The 20,608-nt window shown below is 43.0% G+C and overlaps 1 protein-coding gene across 3 annotated transcripts in view; it reads left to right on the top strand.

Moving 5' to 3' along the window:
- NUP214 (nucleoporin 214) overlaps positions 1–20,608 on the top strand; it is a 58,499-nt gene that overhangs the window by 11,370 nt on the left and 26,521 nt on the right. For all 3 annotated transcript variants that reach the window (XM_090021595.1, XM_090021596.1, XM_090021594.1), the window contains exons 11-25: positions 947–1,108; positions 2,264–2,717; positions 3,454–3,632; positions 4,541–4,632; positions 5,183–5,272; positions 5,646–5,795; positions 5,936–6,094; positions 7,559–7,662; positions 8,213–8,392; positions 8,985–9,070; positions 9,184–9,267; positions 11,382–11,627; positions 11,961–12,122; positions 13,642–13,750; positions 20,412–20,487. In XM_090021595.1, the coding sequence (XP_089877721.1) occupies positions 947–1,108; positions 2,264–2,717; positions 3,454–3,632; positions 4,541–4,632; positions 5,183–5,272; positions 5,646–5,795; positions 5,936–6,094; positions 7,559–7,662; positions 8,213–8,392; positions 8,985–9,070; positions 9,184–9,267; positions 11,382–11,627; positions 11,961–12,122; positions 13,642–13,750; positions 20,412–20,487 (2,333 nt within the window). The remainder of the gene's footprint in view (positions 1–946; positions 1,109–2,263; positions 2,718–3,453; positions 3,633–4,540; positions 4,633–5,182; positions 5,273–5,645; positions 5,796–5,935; positions 6,095–7,558; positions 7,663–8,212; positions 8,393–8,984; positions 9,071–9,183; positions 9,268–11,381; positions 11,628–11,960; positions 12,123–13,641; positions 13,751–20,411; positions 20,488–20,608) is intronic.

The following is a 20,608-nucleotide window of genomic DNA, read 5'->3' as shown; positions in this document are numbered from 1 at the left end:
AGAGCCCATTTTCACACAGCCCATACCTTCCTCACTTACCCCTCAGGCCCTGTTTGTTTGCACTTATTCTTGTTTTACCCACTTGCTACAGTTTCTTATATAAAACACAAGGATTTGCTGGACATGATTAAAAAATAAAGCATCCTTTCCCAGCACTGTCTCAACATGGTGTTAATGGGAGAAGGGATAGAGTCGTGGGGTGTTTGAGTGACCTGAAGCTATAAAAAGAAAACCAGAAAAATTATGTTTAGATTCCTTTCTGTGTCCTCCATCTTAAGCATTCAGTGCAAGTAGGGTGCAAAGGAAAATGTATCAATCTCAGCAGTTTCCTATTAGCAGCCTCAAGCTGAGTTGTTAACCCTGCTAAAAATGTTCTAATTACTGCAGATCCACATCACACATCTTTTAAAATTAAGGTAGCATTTTGTTCAGACTCTTTACAAAAGCAAGCAAGATGTGTCCCTTTCCAGAAGAGTTTATAGTCTCAGGCAAGATGCAGGACATGTGGGGACAGTGGAAGGAAGTGGAGGATTGGAGAGATGGGCTTGCAAGAAGAGAAACTAGGCTGTTAGATACAGAGACAGGTTGCTTCTGACATCTCAAGTGCATAATAGTAGGTTTGGTGCAAGAATTATTGGGTGAAATGTGCTCTGTGGTGTTCAGCAGGCCGTGCAGGATGATAATTGTCTTTCCTGTCCTTCAGGGTCTATGAATCTGTGAAAGGCTTAAAGTCAAGAATAGGAAAGAGGAAGTGAAGTGAAAGGGTGCATTTTGGGGGCAAATGGAGCAGACATGTACAGGGAGGGAGGCAGAAGTATATGCAGCCTGTGGGTAGAAAAAAGTGGCCAGTGTTTGAGATGTAAGAGAGGAAGTTGTGGTGGTGACATCAGTGGCAACACAAACTGATGAGTGTAGAAGTGTCATTATCGTGTGTGATCTTCTGCAGGTGATGAGAAGACGCTTGCGCCAGCTCCTGTTCTGATCTTGCTGTCCACGGATGGAGTGCTCTGTCCATTCTATATGATTAATCAAAACCCAGGTATCAGATCACTCATCGTGACCCCAGAGCCTTTGTCAGTAGAAGGGGAGAGAGCATCAAAGTCGGCAGGTGGGTACCCATGTTTTGGGGAGAGCTTTTTGTTTTCATTTGTGGGTCTATGACATACCTGGGCATGAAGCTCACTTGGCTTCCACTGGCAATGTGAGCTTATGTAACATCATTTGTTGTGAATGTCCCCCAGAGGGTTTCATGGCATGTACACTTGAAGTGTGATATACCTTCTAAATGCAGGACAACAGGCCTGCTGGCACGTAGCAAACCAGCTCCTTGTACCGCTATCCGTCAAGAATGCACCTTGTGGTACTTCCAGGGGTCCAAGGCACTATTGGATTAGGTGACATACAAAGACTCGTTTCCCAATTTGTGTGAGCTTTTCCCTGTGTGTTATATCTACCTGGGGCCACAGCACAGGCAGTAATATTTAGCTTGTGATCCAAGGACTTGTTTAAGCAACAGTTTTCTATTAAACTGCAGCAATAACTGTAGAAAGCAGGTGAGAAGTAAATGGTTTTAATAGGCATGTGAGTATGTCTCACCATATCAGATGTAAACTCAGTGACTCCCTTTGCTGCTATGGGCAAAGTAATGAGTTGTTTGTTTTGCTTCCCAGCATATGTGGAGTGCTGCTCCACTACAAAGCTGTACTTTCTTCAGGTCTACAGTTCTGCTTCACCCTCTCATTGGGCACTGTGTCTTGCTCCAGTCCTGGCTGACCTGTGCACTTGACAGGCTGCTTTATTGAAGATGGTCTGGACCACATCACAATTGATAGAAAAATGGGGAAGCCTTTTCACTAGAAATTCCCAAGCCCTTAAGTCAGATTTGACTCAGGGAAATTGTAGCATTGATTGAGTCTCAAACTTCTTGAGCTTCAGGAGTGGGTTAGACGGACACTTAATTGGGATGGTTTAGTCAGGGATGATCCTGCCTTTGGCTGGGGTTGGACTCAATAGCCTTGTGAGGTCCCTTCCAGCCCTACTTTCCTGTAATCCTGTTATTCTTGCATTTAGTATCTCAGTTAGTTGGATTTGTGGATTGTAAAACCCCACTTCCTCTTCCCCCTTCTTTCACACGTTGACAGTATTCAGAGTGCCAGGGCATTTTATTATCTGCATGGAACAATATTTGGGCAGGAAGCATTGCAAGCCCTGTGAGAGAGAACATTAACTGTGTTTCTCCCTGCCCCGATTTATGTTTCTCCAGGAAGCGCTGCCACCACCCCGACCACCTCTCCTACTTCAAAGCTGGAAGCCACTCCGGCTATTGCTTCTGCTTCCTTGGGCTCGACTCTGCCTCCTGCAGGGGGTGCAGCTGCCACCTTTTCCTTCACCCCTTCCGCAGTAAAGGCATCTGGCTCAACATCAGGGGATCCCCCACCATATCCCTTTGCATCAGATGGGTCCAAGCAAGCCCCGGGTTCCAGTTTTACTGGAACAGCTGTATTCTCTTTCTCGTCCGCTTCTTCCAAAGCTTCCACAACTCCTTCCCTCTCTGCAGGCCCCATGGCCACTTCTGCCGCCTCCTTCTCTTTTGGTTCTACAAATTTTAAACCGACTACAGAGAGCTCACCTGTGCCACCACTGTCTGCTGCACCCATTGGACAGAAGCCATGTTTTACCCCTTCAGCTTCTACTGTTAAAGTAAACCTCAATGAGAAGTAAGTATAGTCTGAACATATCGCATGCTGGCCAGGCATTTTTCGATCAGTGTGAGAAATGGTGGTTGATGATAAATGGCAGTTCCTGTTGTCTTGCAGCATTTGGCCTTTAAAAGAGACAGCTGTTACACATTTCAGTATCCACTGTAGTGTTTCACTTAATATGTACCTGTAGCTATGATAGGACTGGTTGTATTGCAGCACCCCTAATAATTAGAGGCAAGGAATGATTCTGAGAGCTGAACAGTTTCTTGATGAAGTGCTGACCTCTTCTCGTGACTCTGGCAGTTCTGATGGGAAATATTTCCATATAGGTCTGTTCTGGCAACTGGTACAGGGACAGCCAGGTGCTGGATATGATCAGTGTGCTACAAGAAGCAAGATGTTCCTCCTTCATGACATTCTTGGGTGGTTCCCATTATTATAGGAGCCGTGAGACACCCTATGGGCAAAAGCCCTTAACTTCCAACAGTCCCAGCATACTAGTGCAGAGTTCCTGTCCTCTGAAAACTACTCCTTGCTTGTTCTGCTGTGGAGTCCCATCCATATTCCCTTAAGGTTTCTATCTAACTTTACCTTAATAACTAGGAATGTACCCGCTATCTGGACATGGAGTTCCATTACTTATCCAAAAGATAGGTAACCGTTTCCTCTAGATATTGGCACTTCCTCTTGGGTGTAGAAAAAGAAATTGGGGCCAATTGCAAGTGCTAAAATATTCTGTGTTCTCTTCTAGGTTCACTGCTGTAGACATGTCTACTCCTACTAGCAGCAGCAGTCACAACAGCTCTGCAATGTTTTCATTCTCCACCTCAAAGCCTATTTCTTCAGGAGGCCCTGGAAGCCAGACTGCACCCCTGCCAGCCTGCACCCCTGCCCCTCCACTGAAGGCTTCAACCCCTGCATCTACAACAAGTATGACCTAACATGCAGTTTAAGGGCCTAAAGCTGTCCCCACTTTCAGCAGATTTCTACCTTGCTAGGTGTAAAGTGAACCCATTAGGTTTTCTCTGTGCTGCCTTAAGCTGATGAAACTGTGCTGCAGAGCTTGGATTTCCATGACAATCAGCCTCTGCTGACAGTCCACAGTCATTGGAAAAATTTCCCCTCTGCGCCTTTTGTTTGGCACAGTACAAACTCTCCATTGTTTTGTGTAATAGTTAGCTTCACAGAGAAATTGTTGCACATCACACTTTCCCAAAATACTTCTGATCTTGTCAGTGAGTTGATTTATGACCTTTTCTCTCTAGTGATAAAAACGAAGCAAATCTAATCTTATTTATAAGTGAACATTACCCCATTTTTCAGATCAGTTTGTGACCAGTTGGTTTTGGTCATGAGCATCCCAGGTTTGAAATGAGAGTGGTAGGTCAGGCTTGGGAGATGGCCTATTCTAATGGTGTCCCAGAACTGGAATGAGGAATGTTGCATGCCAATATTGAGTAGTATTAAGGGCAGAGAAGTGGGGAGAAGAAGAGTACTAGGACAGCATCTGTTTGCCTTGGGGCCAGTTCAGGCATTCCTGTCAGTCGCACTTTCATAAGGGTCAAAATTCACTTAAACTCCCCACAAAGAAAAGTTATTATGGAAATTGGGGAATAGGCTTTCAGGAACCAGCTGGCTGAAGTCCAAGAGCAGGTGTACTGAATGAGGGCTGCAAAATCTCACTGACTTGATGTGGCCACTGTTGAATGCATGTGGGGGCACACTCTAAACCCTCTATTCAACTTCTTTCTTTTATCCCCAAAAATGGTCTTGTCTCACTCCACTTTGAGCCCTGTATGTGTTTGTTTATAGCTGATGTTTCTTCCCTTAAACTCTAGTGGCACGCCCTGCTCAGAACACACCTCCAGCTTCTATGCTACAGAAGGCTGCTAAGATCGCTCCTTTTGCAACAAAATCAAGCTCCAATCAGGTAAAGAGAACTCGAGCAGATTTTACAGGAGCTGAAAACTGTCGCTAACTTCTGACCTGTTGTAGTCTTAAACTGAACTAGTGCTGTTAAATCAGAAAATGTTCAAAGATGAAAACAACAAGTTGCAAGGGCTAGGGTTGTTTCATGTATTTTTGGAAAGTTGGAAACCTGATACGGGTTTGGTGCCTGCTGTCATGAACAGAGGTAGAAAATTATGCATAGTTCTGTGTGAGCTTGTAATCAGAGCTTTCTCATATGAATGGATCCTTGAAGCCACTGAACTGCCTGAATTATTTAAGGTCTTAAAAATATATTGAATTAAAGGGGTAATGCAGGGGGGTGCATTAGGATTGTTCCTGATTTTGAAAGGCCTGCTCAAAAGTCTTGAGAGTTAAATCTTGGCAGCGCTGCTTTGAACTAAGTAATGAATACTTGCATTTGACAGAATAATCCCATAGGGCAGTTTGTGTCTGATTGCTAGCAGCAAGCATTTGTTGGCATTAAGGGTTTCCATTTTAATAAGTCTTCATTCTCAGCACTTTGCTTTCAGGGCAAGTCAGTTCTGCCCAGCACTGGGTTGGAGAAACAGGTTCACCAATGGAAGGAATCAGATCTGGTCATTGCAGGAATCAGAGAGGAGGTGAGATGTTTAAGGAGTGTTTTCTGCTTTCTAAAAAGATGGATTTATTGTCATATGGGAATCGCACTTCAATATATCCATTTCCCAATGGTGTCCTTCAATAAATTAGAAATCTTACCATTATACTCTGAACCAATTCTGTACATATTGTCTATCTGCCCATTATGGTTGCTTTAACAAAGCATTATTTATATTGTGAGCCCAGAATTGTCTTTCCCTCTGATTGTAAAGGAAATGGAGGCGGCCTACTTCCATTGTCTGCAAAGTGCCATGAACTTAGGACTGCATAGGAATATTAGTTGGCAACAGAGCATTTGTTTCACATCACATTATGTCACAATGACTGAACATTCTTTACCCTGTGATTCTGTAGATTGCACATTTCCAGAAGGAGTTAGATGAGCTGAAAGCGCGAACCTCCAAAGCCTGTTTTCAGGTGGGTACGGAGGAGGAGAAGAAGATGCTGAGGATAGAGTCTGATGATCTTCACACCTTTCTCCTAGAGATCAGAGAGACAACAGAGGTAACTTCTAGTATGTGTGAATGTAGTGTGTCCGGGTGCCTAGGAGGGTAGGCAGCCATTGGAGATGTCGTCTGTACTTGTGGCAATGAAGGCATTAAGAGATGAACCAGATTTCAACCAAAAAACTTCACTATTCACAGTCCCTTCATGGAGATGTCAGTATGCTGAAGACAAGCCTGTTGGAGGGATTTGCAGGAACAGAAGAGGCTAAAGAACAGAATGAGCGCAATCATAGTTCTGGATATTTACATTTGCTCTATAAGAAACCCTTGGACCCTAAGAGTGAAGCACAACTTCAGGTATAAAGCATGTTTGCTGGAGTTTAAAATGAAATGAGACTGTTGAGACTTGTGTAGTACCCAAAGCTTGGTTCTGCTACACTAATGTTGCCTCAGCCTAGTACAGCGAATAAAAATGTTAACGGTGTCTGTTGAACCCTTGGAAAATATGACACTCCTGAAATTCCCATGTAGTTCCTATTTTGCATGGAGAAACCAAGGAGCTATAGAAGTTGAAGTGCCTTACCAAAGATCAGAGACAAGAATAAACTTCCTGCCTCCCCAGGACCCTCCTCTAAACACTGATGTTTGCTCAGGGGGTTGAAGGTACAGGTATATTCTTTGGCAAGCGTGGATTCATTGTTCCGATACTCTGTAAAAGGGTCTCCTTAGAATTATTTTAATCGGTAGCAAGTGCTTTGCCGAACAGTTTGATGATTGATTGTGCCTTACAAAATAGTGGTTAATTTCATGGCTGGCAGAGCAGAACACTAAATGGTGTTCTGAAATAAGATTACAATGGAAAATTCCCAAGAATTCACAGATGCTGTAAAGAGAAGAAAGAATCCAGGGTCAAATACTCTGCCCATGTGTGCGCGCTGTCTCTACAGAAGCAGTATTTAGGGGTGTGTGGTATTGTATTCCCTCAGGCAACATAAAATAAGCATGCCCCTAAAACTGAAATGTGTAAGTGGTGCTTGGTTTCTTGGACATGATAGGGTTCGTGTAGAGAGTCCTTTGAAGACGCAAGTGAAGATGGTTGTTTTTATTACAGAACTAATTGCAGGTTTGTGCTACTAAAAATGAATACTGTAAGCACTGCTGACACAGCGCTTCAGAGTTCAACACCCTGTCCTGTTTCAGATTTCTCTTAAAGGGAAGATGTCCATCTTCCTCACTCATGTTACTGCATATCTGTATAGAGTCTTTGTACCAAGTGCCCCATTTTTACCTGGTGTTCATTGGCAGTTTTGGACCTGTTGGAATCCTCCTTAGTACCGAGAAATAAATACCTATTCTGAGTATATTAATTCACATGCTAGTTTAGTGGCACATCCTTCTTCCGATGTTGTGTATTAATTCACTGCCCAACTTGTGTAGTAAGCGTTTCTCTCTCATAAAGCTTTATTTCTCTGTTGCTTCTCAGAACAGTGTGCATGACTTAAACCCAGGTTATTCCTCCCTTTGAAGAGCCTAAGGCACTGACGTTAAAAGAGGAACATGGTGGGGCGGGCATGGTGGAGGGGAAGAGAAACACGAAGACTGGGACCAAGTCAGGAATTTTCTGGAAGGCAAATGAGGGGCAGGGCTGATGACTGAAGTAAATTATCATTATATTAGGTTCTGCCCCTGTAGAGAGAAGTGGCTAGATGAGGTTATGTGCTCCGTGGCTTTATTTTAGTTAGCTTAAAGGGTCCTCACTTGGCTTCATGGAGGCTGAGCCTCCAAAGAGAAATGGAAACATGACTTTGCTTTGCTCAATAGGAAATTCGGCGCCTACACCAATATGTAAAGTTCGCGGTTCAGGATGTGAATGACGTTCTGGATTTTGAGTGGGACCGGCATCTGGAAGAGAAGAGGAAGCAAAAGTGAGTGACTGAAGTTAGGATAGAATATGAGTCTGTCTCTAAGGAGTGCCTGAATGAGTTGAGCATCTGACACTAACTGGACAGAGGGGACCTTATTCTCAGTGCTCCAGAGCCTTTTTGAAGGGTTTGCTAACACTCAAATGCGATGCATTCATAATGAAACTAGCATGAGTCAAAGTCCACGTTTGGATTAGTCAGTGTTGGCTTTGAGATGCCTTTCAGCAAATCCCTGCAAGTTCCACTAACAGGAATGCCTGTAAAACAAGCTTTGTAGATACTGAACAAAGCCTTGGTAGTTGGTAATGAAGCCCTTTTCTTAAATACATGTGCAGTGAAGGAGCAGATTGAGTAAGATTGACAGATACCACAAAGATTACATCGCTAATCTGCTCTGCCTTGGTGTGTGTACCAAAGTATCCTTTTGGGTGGTCAGGTCCACCTAAGTTTATAGGTGAAGTCAATGATTTGGGGGTTGGGGAAGTGCTTGCAGCCAGGCTAAGTATCCAGTGGCCTCCCACTCTAATCTGTGTTTTTGTTCTTATGTTTCAAGGCGCCTAGTAGTTCCTGAGCGTGAGACTTTGTTTAACACTCTTGCAAACCATCGTGAAATAATCAACCAGCAGAGGAAGAGGCTCAATCACCTGGTGGACAGTCTGCAGCAGCTCCGCCTGTACAATCAGACATCTCAGTGGCATGTCCCCAGTGACACTTCTCATAGTAGTGCTCAAAGGTGTGTGTCAAAAAAAAAATTAGGGCAGTGTTTTGAGTTGAGGCTCTTCCCATAGTGCTGCAGAAAGGTATTTGTCCAAGGGAGACTGCCCTTTAAAGCCATAGCATCTGAGGATAGAGATGTCATGTGTTGGGAGTTGGGAACAACCACAAGAATGGACTGTGGCTGTAAACATTCTTGTTCGGTTCCTAAGTAATACAGGTGTTCTTCATAATGGCTTGAAAATTATTCTTCCTTAATTGGCGACAACCTAATTATTGTATATTGGATTCTCTGAAAGATATGTGCTTGCTATGGTGTAAATGTTGCAAAGGCATGGACCCCCACATGATTTACCATTGTCCCTGAAGACAGCAGTTGTATTTTCCTTGGGGTTGGAGGTGATGTTCTTTGTGAGTAACTTTAAGGTTTTGTTGCTTGCATTTAAATAGTACATGGCATCTGGAGAATGTCTCTTCAGATGAGTTGGTCAGTTACGGTCTTCTACATAACCCCATAGTCTCTTTTCTTCCTATACAGCTATTTGGGTAGAGCAGCATATGGCTCCTCTTCCTGCCATGCATGTTTGTTTCACTGTTCTGCCTTATTCCAGTTCTGACAGTGACCTTGAGAGTCTGCGAAATGCCTTGATGAAAACGACCTTGGAATCGCATGTCAAACCCCTTCCCAAAGTACCTGGTAATTGTTCTGCCCCTTCCCCCTATGCTTGTGTTAAACATGATTTGTGACTGGCATTCCCATGGTACTCTGGAGGATAGTGACTTTGTCCCCGCCCCCCCTTGTTTTTCTAGCTAAATTGTCCCCAGTGAAACAGGCGCAGCTGAGGAATTTTCTAGCCAAAAGGAAGACTCCTCCCGTGAGATCTACTGCTCCAGGTAAATATGTGATGCAGTAGGTATCTGAAATACTTGCATCTTTCCAGGAACTGTTAGGATCATGCTGTGTCTACAACAAAAATAGATTCCTAAACATAGTTCTTTTAGTCTTCGCGCTCTCTCCTAGTCCCTACCTTTTTCAAAGATGTGGGGGGGCTTCTGTCAAACTAGTTTCTGACTGGAAGCTTCCTTTTCCTGCACAGATGGGACAAATAGCACTATTTCAGTCGGCCCACCTTATTGTCATTCACAGGTGTGCTGCGTGCTTAAAAACCTAACTTTCAAATGGAGGAGAAGTAGGACGCCTAGAAGTTTCTGTCATAGGCTCCTGCCCCTCATCATGCTACACACTATATGGCTCAAGCTCCCCAGAAATATGATCCCCATTGCATGTTGCTTACAGTGTTGTAGGAAGGTCATCATTGTGCAGTGCATCAAAATGCAGCTCTGTCTCCTCTCTCATCCTCTGACTACATTTGTCGGTAAGATGCATTCAAGCTGAATGTCGAGTTTCTTACTGACTGAGCTTTCCAGCTTGAAATCCAGGTTCAAAATAACTTTTTAATAGATACGTTAAACCAAGTTCCTCTTTTATTTGTGTTACCTGACGTCATCCCAGAGTATCTGGTATAAACATTTCTGATTCAAGCACTACTTGTTACGTGCTCTGAAGTAATAAGTCACCATACATCTTGCAGATTAAATGGTAGCAGACCTTTCTGTATAATAGCAGCAAAGCAGGTGACTACAGGCACAGCACTTTCTCTGCTTTTGTGATCCTCCTGCCACAGCCTCCCTATCTGCACTGCGGCTCTGCAGCCTGAACAGTCTCATGGCACAAACACACAGCAGGGAAGGTGTCATTTGGACAAAAGCCTGCAAGTGAGAATTGCTGTCACCTTCATTTTAAACCTGAGAAACTGGATCTTTTTCTCCTTCCTTTCTAACTAATAGGCATTTTGTTTGTCTCAGAATACACCCTAAAAAAGGTTTGCTGGATGACATGTACTAACAGTTTATCCTAGGACATCACAAAGTGCATCTGAATGGTTATCTCAGGACTGCATCCTTGAATCAGCAGCAGAAAAGCAGCAGTACATTCAGCCGCTTACTAACTCCTGATTAGAAGGGTGATATGAGTACATGGCAATCCTAGGATATTTCTATTCTGCAACGAACGTAGGCATAACTTGTCCAGGGACAAATGTAACTTCTGTACCTACCTATAGAGATTTTCCAGGATCTCTTGGCCCAATCCCTATTCGGTTACTAGTCAAGTCAAGTAGTATGCATCTGGTGTCACTCACCACTGTAAAGAAAAATTTTGCCCGCTGCACGTTGGCAGGGAAGGAATAGTAGAGATGTGGGGCCCTAATTTGCATGCTAGTAAACCATTTCAAATGAAGTAAGCTGAATTTCAAGGCAGTAGGGGCAGCTGGTAAAACAGTTGTCTATCAGGTAGAGCTGCAGAGGTTGGCTATGCAACATCTGTGGGTCAGAACAGTGGCTCTTGTAGCACTGGAATGCCTTGGAATATCACCAGCTCAGATCTTGAGGCCAGTTCAAGAACTACATCACGTTATTTGGTCATCTTTGACATCCAGGCTTCTAAGGGTGGAATCCCAAAGGCCCTAAACATCTTGGAAGCTGAGTGGTTTGTATTATACTGTTAGCTTCCTCCATTTATAGGAGGTGTGAGGATTCTTCCTCATGCCATAACTAATGTCTTTCTGCTTATTTACACTTTGGACCCTCTCTTAGTTTTATCCCTACATCCCAAAATACCTACTAACCTTTCCCTTGATGGTGCATCGTCCAACGTCATGCTTGTACTTGTCCTTTTCGTGATCAATGTCCATCTAGGTGTTTGAGTATAATGATCAAACACGTCTTTATTTTTGAAAGTGAACGGGCTGAGAAATTGCAGATTAGCTCCATGTGGCATCTGGCACCCTAGTTGGGAAGCCAAATCCTTTGAACTTAAAGCGGGCTTTTACTTTCATAATCTATGTTCATTCAGTATAAACAGAGTGACTCTTTCCTAGCCACTGAGAGTAGGTTGTGCCTCTTTTGGCTTTGACTGACAAAATAATGTTGCTCTTCCAACACTGCAGCTAGTCTCTCCCGGTCAGCCTTCCTGTCGATGAGGTTCTACGAAGATTTAGATGAAATCAGCTCAACGTCCTCCATTTCCCAGTCACTGGAGAATGAGGATTCACCAGTTCTGGAGCAGGAAGAGGAAGTTGCTCCACTCCAGGTTTCACGGCACGCGCCTGTGGTCCGTACCGCCTCCATCCAGCCTGGCCTGCTGACACAGTCTCCACCCTTGGGTAAACCACAACTCTCCATGGGCACTTTAAGTGAGTAGTTTGCAGTGGTTTTGCCTTTCTTATTTGATCTTTCTGATGCATTTAACCTCTGTAGTGTCTGTCACAACTTCAGGTTGTGACTAAAAGGGTATGTAGTGTCATAGTTCACATTGCCAAGCCTCCAAGGGCAGTTACAAATGCAGAAAGGTCAATCTTCGGAACTTGGGCTTAATATTATTGAAGTAATGTGAACATTTGATTGTGCTTTACCTACCACAGGATCCTTTAAATCAAGATTGAGAAACATTACCTTAATTTCTATGCATTGGTTGAACAATAGGAGGATTTTGGTGAACTCTTAATTTTTTTTTTTTTTTTTTTTAGTGCCCATGTCTTCAACCAAAATCATTCCACCAGGGGCAGATAGTACAATGCTTGCAACAAAGACTGTGAAACATGGGGCCCCCACTCCTACCGTTACTGTTCCTGCACCACAAGCAGCTGCTGCTGCAGCACTAAGAAGGCAGATGGAAAACCAGAATCCAGGTACAAATGCAGCTTGGTTGACTCAAGTCTGTGTTCTGTGTTATACACATGCAGTTTAGTGAATGTGTATTTAGTAGTAACATAATGCTGTGAAGGGTCAGAAACCATCGACCCTGCCTTGAGCCAGGTCTGGCGCAGATGGGATCTACGTGTGCCTCTTCACCCAGTGCTACTGTATCATTTTTCCTTCTCTGTTTAATGACTTACCAGAACAAAATGCAAGAAGAATTCCCACCCAAAACTACCCATTTTTCATCTGTAAAGGTATAAGAGTTGCTGACCGCATGTCTTCATGTCTTCAAAGAATGTTATGTACATATGATGTATATATAGGTCTCAGGAGTTCCTGACATTTAAAGCTGCACAGCTAAGAAGTCAAATGAGTTATATATTTAAAAAAAAAAAATCCCAAGGATTGATATAGAGTAAAAGCAGAGATGCAGTTTGCCAGCTCTGCACTCTAAGTTACATAATAAATATGACTGCTTGATGGGTAGGTTAGTCCTTGGATGGGCTACTAAGATTTTGGAATTTTTTTAAAGAGAAACTCCCTGGTTTTTTGTTCGCAAGGGAGAAGCTGACTAAGTTGTTCTTCTAAGTTAATGGGAGCATGTAAAGGAGATGGAGAGGTGCACATGCTAGAGAAGTGCATTAGAAATGTCAGTTTTTGTGTTACCTATGTATCTCTCATCATAGGCTAAGGGAAGTTATATTAAATATGACTGTCTCTAAATCTAACAAGGAAAAACATGAACTCCCAGTTTACTGGATTGTATTATCTGAAGAGTTGTATAATTTAAAGTACTGTATTGCTGTATTTTTATAGAACAGTTTTCTTAAGTACAATACAGTAGGATATGTGATAGTACCTGCCAAAAGTACCAGTTTAATCCATAGAACTAAGAGTATAGATGCTACAATTTTGCACACAAATAAACAGAATACAAGTTTCCCAGGCCAAAATGGTAGTCATTCATAACCAACAGGTACGTCTGTATATACTATTTTGGTGGATAATTTTGGTTACCTACAGTTGCTTTTTGTATAGACTGTTTTTCTGCTCTGAAAACTTTGAGGGGAAGGTTCAAACAGGAAGAATGGTTATTGGACTTCCAGGGGTGAAACAGCCAAACTTCTGAACTGGAGTAAGGAGATCTGTCAAGTACTGATGACCGTTATTCATACTACTTCATCATCAGTGTCTTCCCTATGTAGCCATTCAAATCTTTCTACATATCATAGCTGTGCCAGCTGTAAATCTCTATTTTGTATTAAATTATTCAGAATAACACTGGTGCTCTAGCCCCAGGTTTCCTGGTGCTTATGTCTAAGTTGGCAGTTCCGTTGTAGCTAGTGCAGTACAAGCTGCTTTCCTGTTCTTCTAGGTGTGTTCACAGTTAAACTGTTTGTTCTAGATGGAGCTTAGTTGAGAAGCTGCTTCTCTCCTTACCTGTACACACCATGCACAAAGTGAAGACTTCACCTCATGTGTGGGATTCATCTTTGTTCTTTCTTAAAGCTGTGAGCACTTCCCTGACTGAATCGACGCTGAAGAATGTCCCTCAGGTGGTAAATGTGCGGGAACTAAAGAACAGCGCCTCAACACCCGCTGTTTCGGCAGTAATCGGGTACGTGAATGCTTCTCCTTCTTTACATTTTTTAAATCTCTTCCCTTAAATAGCCCTTGCAACAAGGCACATCTGTCCGTAGGGGGCAGTAGTACTGTTCTCTGTGATCTGATGAACCTGTTACTGCAGTTGTCTTTGGGGGAGTTAAGAAGAAATGAGTAGCTGCATGGTATTAGCAGTCCTCCCTTTGTAGGGGAGAGGTGGCAGGTATCATCTTCCCCAAGTTATTTAGGGATATTCTACAGGATTTATCTAACCAAAGGAAAGCCCTAGGTTCTGGTTTAGAGTCTAATCATCTGTGCTGCTCTTGACTTCATTCTTCATTGCTATGTTTTGGTGTAAATAAAATCTATGCTAGTCCAGCCCTGTTCTTCTGGGGTTCCAGGTCTTATCCTTTAATTGCTACTGCACTTTCTGTATCTTAATGTCTAACTGGCAAACTTTAAATTTCGGCATGTGGGCTCCTTTTCCCATTTACTCATATTTGTGTACACGTCCACTTCTGTGTAGGGACAACACCTCTTTGCTAATGAACTATGGGTCTGTGTGAGCTGTCCAGCTGTTCTGTTTATACCCTCTTTTGTGACTAAAACCATCTGCTCTTTAGCATACCTCTCCAGGCTTAGTCCCCTGAGTTGCTGTCCTTCAGGATTAATTTTGCTTTCCAGTTTCTCTGGCAACTTGTTTCATTGGAATATGTTAACAGTAGACTCGCTCTCCATTTACCTGGGGTTAAATATTCTCTAGAGGCAGACCTCCCCAGAAACGTTAGCTGCCTTCCTCAACAGAAGCCCCCAAACGTGTGCTGCCTGTATTTAATTTACAGTGTCAAGCAGCCCTAACGTTCCTGTGCATTTCAGTGAAACTGTTGGCCTTCCTATATTTCATATCCCCCAGACAGCAGCCGACTCAGCTCATTCCATAGATTTCTGTCTTATCGTTAGGCTCTGTCACCAGCTGCAAACCTGATTCTTCCTTTTGTCGTGGTAATGACCTTGAAGCCCTCATGTGCTGATCACTTAAACAAGAGAATGTGGGTTTTAAAAAATAAATAAATAAAGAGGTGGGGAGGAGAGAATGACTGGCACTGGGGATCATAGGATATTTGTGTCATGGAAAAAGGCAGTATGGGGGAGGAGAAGCTCACCAAATGCATCCAGTTAAGTCCTGTGGAATTGCAGGTGTTTCATCTCAGTTAACAGCATGGCTGGGACATGGACATCTTCGAACTGTTTCTTTTTACTGCATTGATTGTGTCTTCCCTTCACTGCTAAGGAGCAGGAAGCAGGATTCCATGGAAACAGTTCATCATCATGCTAGGGTGAAAGGAATCTGAAAATGATGTTGGACATCAGCTGTTGCTGAACTTCCTCAAGGAGTTAAACCACAGAATTTGCTTAGTAGTCTGGAGAGGATTCAGAAGTTCTTTAGCATTTTGCTTCCCCAAAAGCGCAAGTGCCTCTGAAGCTCTGCTTTTGAGACTCTGTAGGCCACCAAATAGCAGTGCCAAAAACTTCTGCCAGCAGTCTTCTTGGGAGAGGTTGGAGAAGTGACCTTTTCTATGTTCTTAACTTTGTAACATATGAAATTGATTTAACTAAATCTCTCGCCTCGGTGACCGTCTCCCTCATCATTCTTCAGCCACGATGGGAGGCCTCTATTTGCGCTGAAAAAGTGAAACTTACCTTACATGAGCATTACCTTGAACTCGAACGATATAACTACCTTAGCCTTAAATAGTTTTACTTCTGTAGTATCGATTTTTATCTATAATTCATGAGGTGCCCTATTGTCTTGTGTATCAACAGCTTTTACAGCTTTATCGTATAACTGACCTTATAAAAATGTACCAGCTGAAAATTCTATCAAATATGCCAGCCTGTCAGGCTGATCACTAAATAAAAAGCATTCATGCAGCAAAGTCAACTCATCAGTTTTCACTACTTCAGGCATCCTGCTTTGTGCCACGGCGGCACACTCTCCGGGTTGTTAAGCAGTAATACTTTCCAGTCCTTATCAGCTGTTAAATTGCCTGTGGTTAAATAAGCTGGTGATCTCAATACAGTTCTTGGAACCGTGTTTTACTAGAGGAGGGGAGGGGAGGGGAAACCTCTCTCCACATTTGGAACCTAATTGCCTTTAATTAGTCTTGAATTAGCTTGAGGACTGTATTCTCTAGTTATAGGGGTGGACCAGGCATGAAGCACTATTGCAGGACAATGTTGTGGGGTGTACAACTACTGCTGCTTTTAATTTACTTGCTCTTTGCTTTGTCTTCTGCGGGCACCTTTATTTGTTGCACTAATACATATAAGACCAGAAACTACACCATTGTAATAAAATATCACTCCTTTTTATGATATTAAGATATTTTTTGTGGGAATATTGACACAAATGTGGATGACATATTTACAACTTTCACTGTCCTGTCAAAGTAACTGAAAGCCTCATTGCAGAAGAGTCAGTATCTTCCATGATACCTGGAGGTAATGTGGCAGATTGGCAAAATAGAGAATCGAGATCTTCCAGGTGTAGACATCCTCTGGCTGAAACTGGGTACGAAAAGCTTCTGGTGTAGAGAAAGTAATAGCTGTTCCTTGTGAGTTCCCTGTTTTTAATTTGAAACACGACAGCAACTTTCCACTTTGTGCTGGCATTCAGTGCAGCTCCAGCAGAATCAGGAAGACTCAATTATCCTCTTAATTGATACATATCAGAACAAAGAACATTCAGCGGCACACAGAGAGGCTCTACCTTTATCACTAGGTTCTAGTCTCTTCCCAGAGTACTTGAAGAAGTTCTTGAAACCAATGCCTTACAGAAAGTATGCCTTACACTTGATAGCGGCTATTAAGTATAACCCGAGTGCCTTCAGAAGATTGGTGGGCTTTAAGGCAGGAGTTTTTTTGTGTGTGTCCTGGTATGACCCCTACTTACTAGCTTCTCTGTAACTAAGTTTGGAGACCTCGGGGCAAAGGTGGTCTGTTTGTTTCTGTTGGCTTAAATGTTTTAATTGAAAGCCTCCAAAAAGCTTGTTTTAAAATTGTCAGTGCCTTTGTTAACATATTCACTTGTAGTAGCAGGGTAAGCATAATACAGGGGTCAGCAATATTTTGGGTGGAGTGCCAAAAACACCCACAGCTTTAACCTGTAAGGTGCTGGTGTGCCAAGGGTGGATGACGGGAGAGCCACAAGGGGCCCAATCCTTGCTGTTGCTGTGTAGCCCAGCCCCTTCTCTGCCATCTACCCAGAGGCACGTGTGCCAAGAAAATGCCTTCAAGTGCCATACTCTGGTACCCATACTGGGAGTTTTCTACCCCTGGCATAATACATTCAATACTCTGTGTTCATATGGAAGCAGGAGGAGAGAATCAGAAATAGCCTTCAGGGTAGCAGTGAGAGAAGAGAGGAGTTTATAAACTGGAGTGGGTAGCAATCAGCAGTTCCTCTTCTGTAAGCATATATGTATATTTATTAAATTGGTGTGAACCAAAGAAGGTTGACATAAAAGTTCTGTGCTTGCAGTTGCAGCATTTGAATAGGTTAAAATCATCCAAATAACAGAAATAACTGTGCTTCACCGGTGAGATCTTGCTTCTGCTCTGAGAGTTATCTGCGTCCACACTAAGTTGGAAAAGTTTCATTCATCAGGGAAATGTTTCATTCACCAGTTTCATTCCCTGATTACAGGGAAATGTTTTCTGTAATGCTTCCTGCATAGGCCTCAAAAATCTTTGCTGAACTTTGTGTTGTGTTGGTAACAATAAGTTAGCAAGGCTACGGTGCTGACTAAGTTTAAAAAAAAAAAAAGATTCAACCTTGGATTCTGCAGACATGACATTGGAAAAGTCCCAGGAAGCTGAGAGCTCTTCTTTGTCACTGGTATCTAAGAAATAACCCTCAGATCAGTTCCTAGAACTTGGGCACATGTGTATTAGTCCTTTTTTTCCTAACAGGTTTTATGTAGGAAGGTCCCAGCAGCTGTATGTTTTGAGCCATGCAATTGTTTGCCAGGATCATGGCAAACAAGTCTCTCCTGTTCTTCCCTTTGATGCTTCTCCAGTTAAACACCCTCTGAGTTGAATGTAAGCTACTGCTCTAACCCTGCGCCTGGCTTTCTTGTAGCATAACTGCCATATGCTCCTAGTATACAGTAATCCCAGGCACTCCAGTGTTGGAAATGCCACAGGAGCTATTACTTGTCAGGACAAGCAATAATTCAGCTGGCAAAATACATGCCTGATGGTGTAGAACTGAGGTCAGCCAAGCCCTAGGTATCTCTGAGTAGACTGCAGTGGACAGCAGACTTCAAAAGCATATCAGGCTGTCATATGACAGTTGGCCCTTCTATAGAGTCACTGCTTTTATTGTAGAGCATCAAACCCACTGAAAATGGGGCTGCTACAATTTGGTTTGGGGAAGTAAGTGCAGGGGAGAAGACTAGGAGCATTTCCTCAAGCTCTTCTTCCATAGAAAAGCTTATTTGGAAAGGGGAACTTTCAGTGAACTTACCCACGTAGTAACAAAATTCATGAGGTCTAGGTGGGATCTAGCTGATTAAATTCTAGCTTGGTGACCACAACATATTTAGAAATCGGGTATTTCTGCAGTGTTTGAAACAGCTATAGCACAGTTATCTGGTTATAATGTATTTGTCTGATTTCCTTTGTAATGGGAGTGCATTTGTCTTGCAACTCCTGTGAGCCAGCTTTGTGTCCCTAGGCAAGTCTTTAGTTCCCCCATCTCACCTCAGCAATCAGCAGACCCTGACAGTCCCTGAACTTTACTTATTTATTTTTTCTTGTGAGGCTGGTTCTCCATGCTGCATGCAGAACATCCCAAGAGGAGAAGAGATTCCTATTTCGCAAGGTAGCAGTTAGGTCTCCTGCACTTCAAGCAAATAGTGGAATCAGTTCCTGGGGCTGGCTCATCTTTCTGACTTGTGTTAGAGACCTGATGCACTTAATTCTCCAGCTGCTGCTCTTTATTGGCCTACTTATGATGCGGTGAAGAGTTCTTGCGAGGATTTGTGGCTTAGAACTGGCAACAGAATCTAAGAGTCTACAACAGAAGTCATCTGACCGTGCACTAGGTTATTAACCTACGTGTATTTGTTGTGAAATAGTTGCCTAGCTCCAAGGTTGTCTTCAGCCTTAATTTTCACAAGTGTCTGCAGATCTTAGACAAGCGCCAGCAGTTCATACTGTCATGACTAAGAGGAGGGGGAAGGGGATTTCAGGCACCGTCCTTTGTCTCCGTGCAAGCTTACATAACAGCTGAGTTTGTGATAGAAATTAAATGGACCTGATGAATATATCATCCAGAGCTGGTGCTGTACGTGTCAGTCAGGTGGACATTACTGGAGTGCTTTTGTCAGGTAAATTGATTGCCCAAGAGCTTTAAAATCATTGCTGTCAGGAAGAAGCGTTCAGTTTCTGCTTGGGATCTTGCACATTGTGTTAACGAAAGGCTAATGGATTCTGTTCTTGATGCACCGTTTCCAACGAGGAGAACTCTGTGCTCAATCCATGTGTCACCTGTAGCATGAGTTTCACCAAATATAGCCTTCCCTTCATCAATAGAATCTGAAACCCAAGTAATACTTAGCACAGACTTGGTGGTGTCAGGAGCTGAAGGTGAATCACATGAGACCCTGGGCACAGTGAGTCCTCTGCAGGATGATTCCAATTCCTTCCTTGTCTAGTTCTGGTGCAGCCTGGGGATGCCGAACACCTTAACATGAAGCTGCAGCAGTTCTCTGCTTCATATTGCATCCATGGATGTGTGGGCAGTGGGCCCGAGAGGCCCTGCACACACTCATTTATGTTGCAATCAAGCCAGTATTAGAAATGTATGACACCAGCATGGTTTGGGATAAAAGAGCTTCCTATCTGACAGGCAAGCAGACGAGAGCTGAATCTTAAGACTGGTAAGCGCCCTGAGGATTGGAGGAGACAGGCTAGTATTCGGGATATGAGGCCTTGTTGTAGCAGTGCAGTGTGACAGTATACAAAAATATGGATCTAGTGTCCAGAGCATCTCAAAAAGCTGCACAGGTATGTCTGCTTACCCCATTCCTCTTACCCCAGATGGCCCTCAGGCATGGACAGGTTCTTGGAGTAGCATGAGCATATTACACATGATGTTAGCCACACCACAGTGCTGCTTCACTAATATTTGTACAGCATTTTGAAGACCTAAAGCACAAAGGACTTCTGTTTTGTTTTCTTTGTCTCCTTGTCTAGCACTTGGGACAGAAATGTGTGCATCCATTTCTAGACTCTGGAGTACGTAAAGCTGCTTATACACGAAGCATAAAAATGTAATCCCCTTACCTGGTGATTCATCAGTTCCCTGTTTAAAAAAAGAAGGTTAACTTCATTCCTTTCTCTTCAGGAACATAAATGAGTGTGAAGGAGACTTTATCATTTAAGCCATGGGGTTTTAAACACCTTTGCAGCCCTCCTTTATTAAATGAAGCTGATTCATGTAAGAGGTTTATACCATGATCAGATTTGTTCATTTTGGCTTTGCTGGATTTATAGTTTTGCAAACTTGGCAATCAGTATTATACTGGACTTCTCAAAGTTGGTTTTCTGGGAAGAGATCTATTTTGTATTAGCCAATCATTAAATCTGTTCCTTGCTCCTTATTTTTTCAGATCGTCTGTACCTCACTCTGCAGCCCAAGCAGTTCACCAGGTTTTGGCCACGGTTGCTACAAATCAAGCCAAGCAGGTATCTCCAATACGTACTTTTTTCCTTGTTAAATGCTATGGCCTGGCAAATACCATCCTGCTTTTTGTTTCAGCTGCTGTTGAATAGTTTGCCATATATTCCCTTTCCATACCCTCTGCCC

The sequence above is a fragment of the Crocodylus siamensis genome, chromosome 11 (assembly GCF_052110815.1).
Source record: "Crocodylus siamensis isolate JL-2025a chromosome 11, ASM5211081v1, whole genome shotgun sequence".
NCBI classification, from domain to species: domain Eukaryota; kingdom Metazoa; phylum Chordata; order Crocodylia; family Crocodylidae; genus Crocodylus; species Crocodylus siamensis.
Note: the sequence above shows the minus strand (reverse complement) of the source record. Positions and strands in the feature narration are given on the sequence as shown.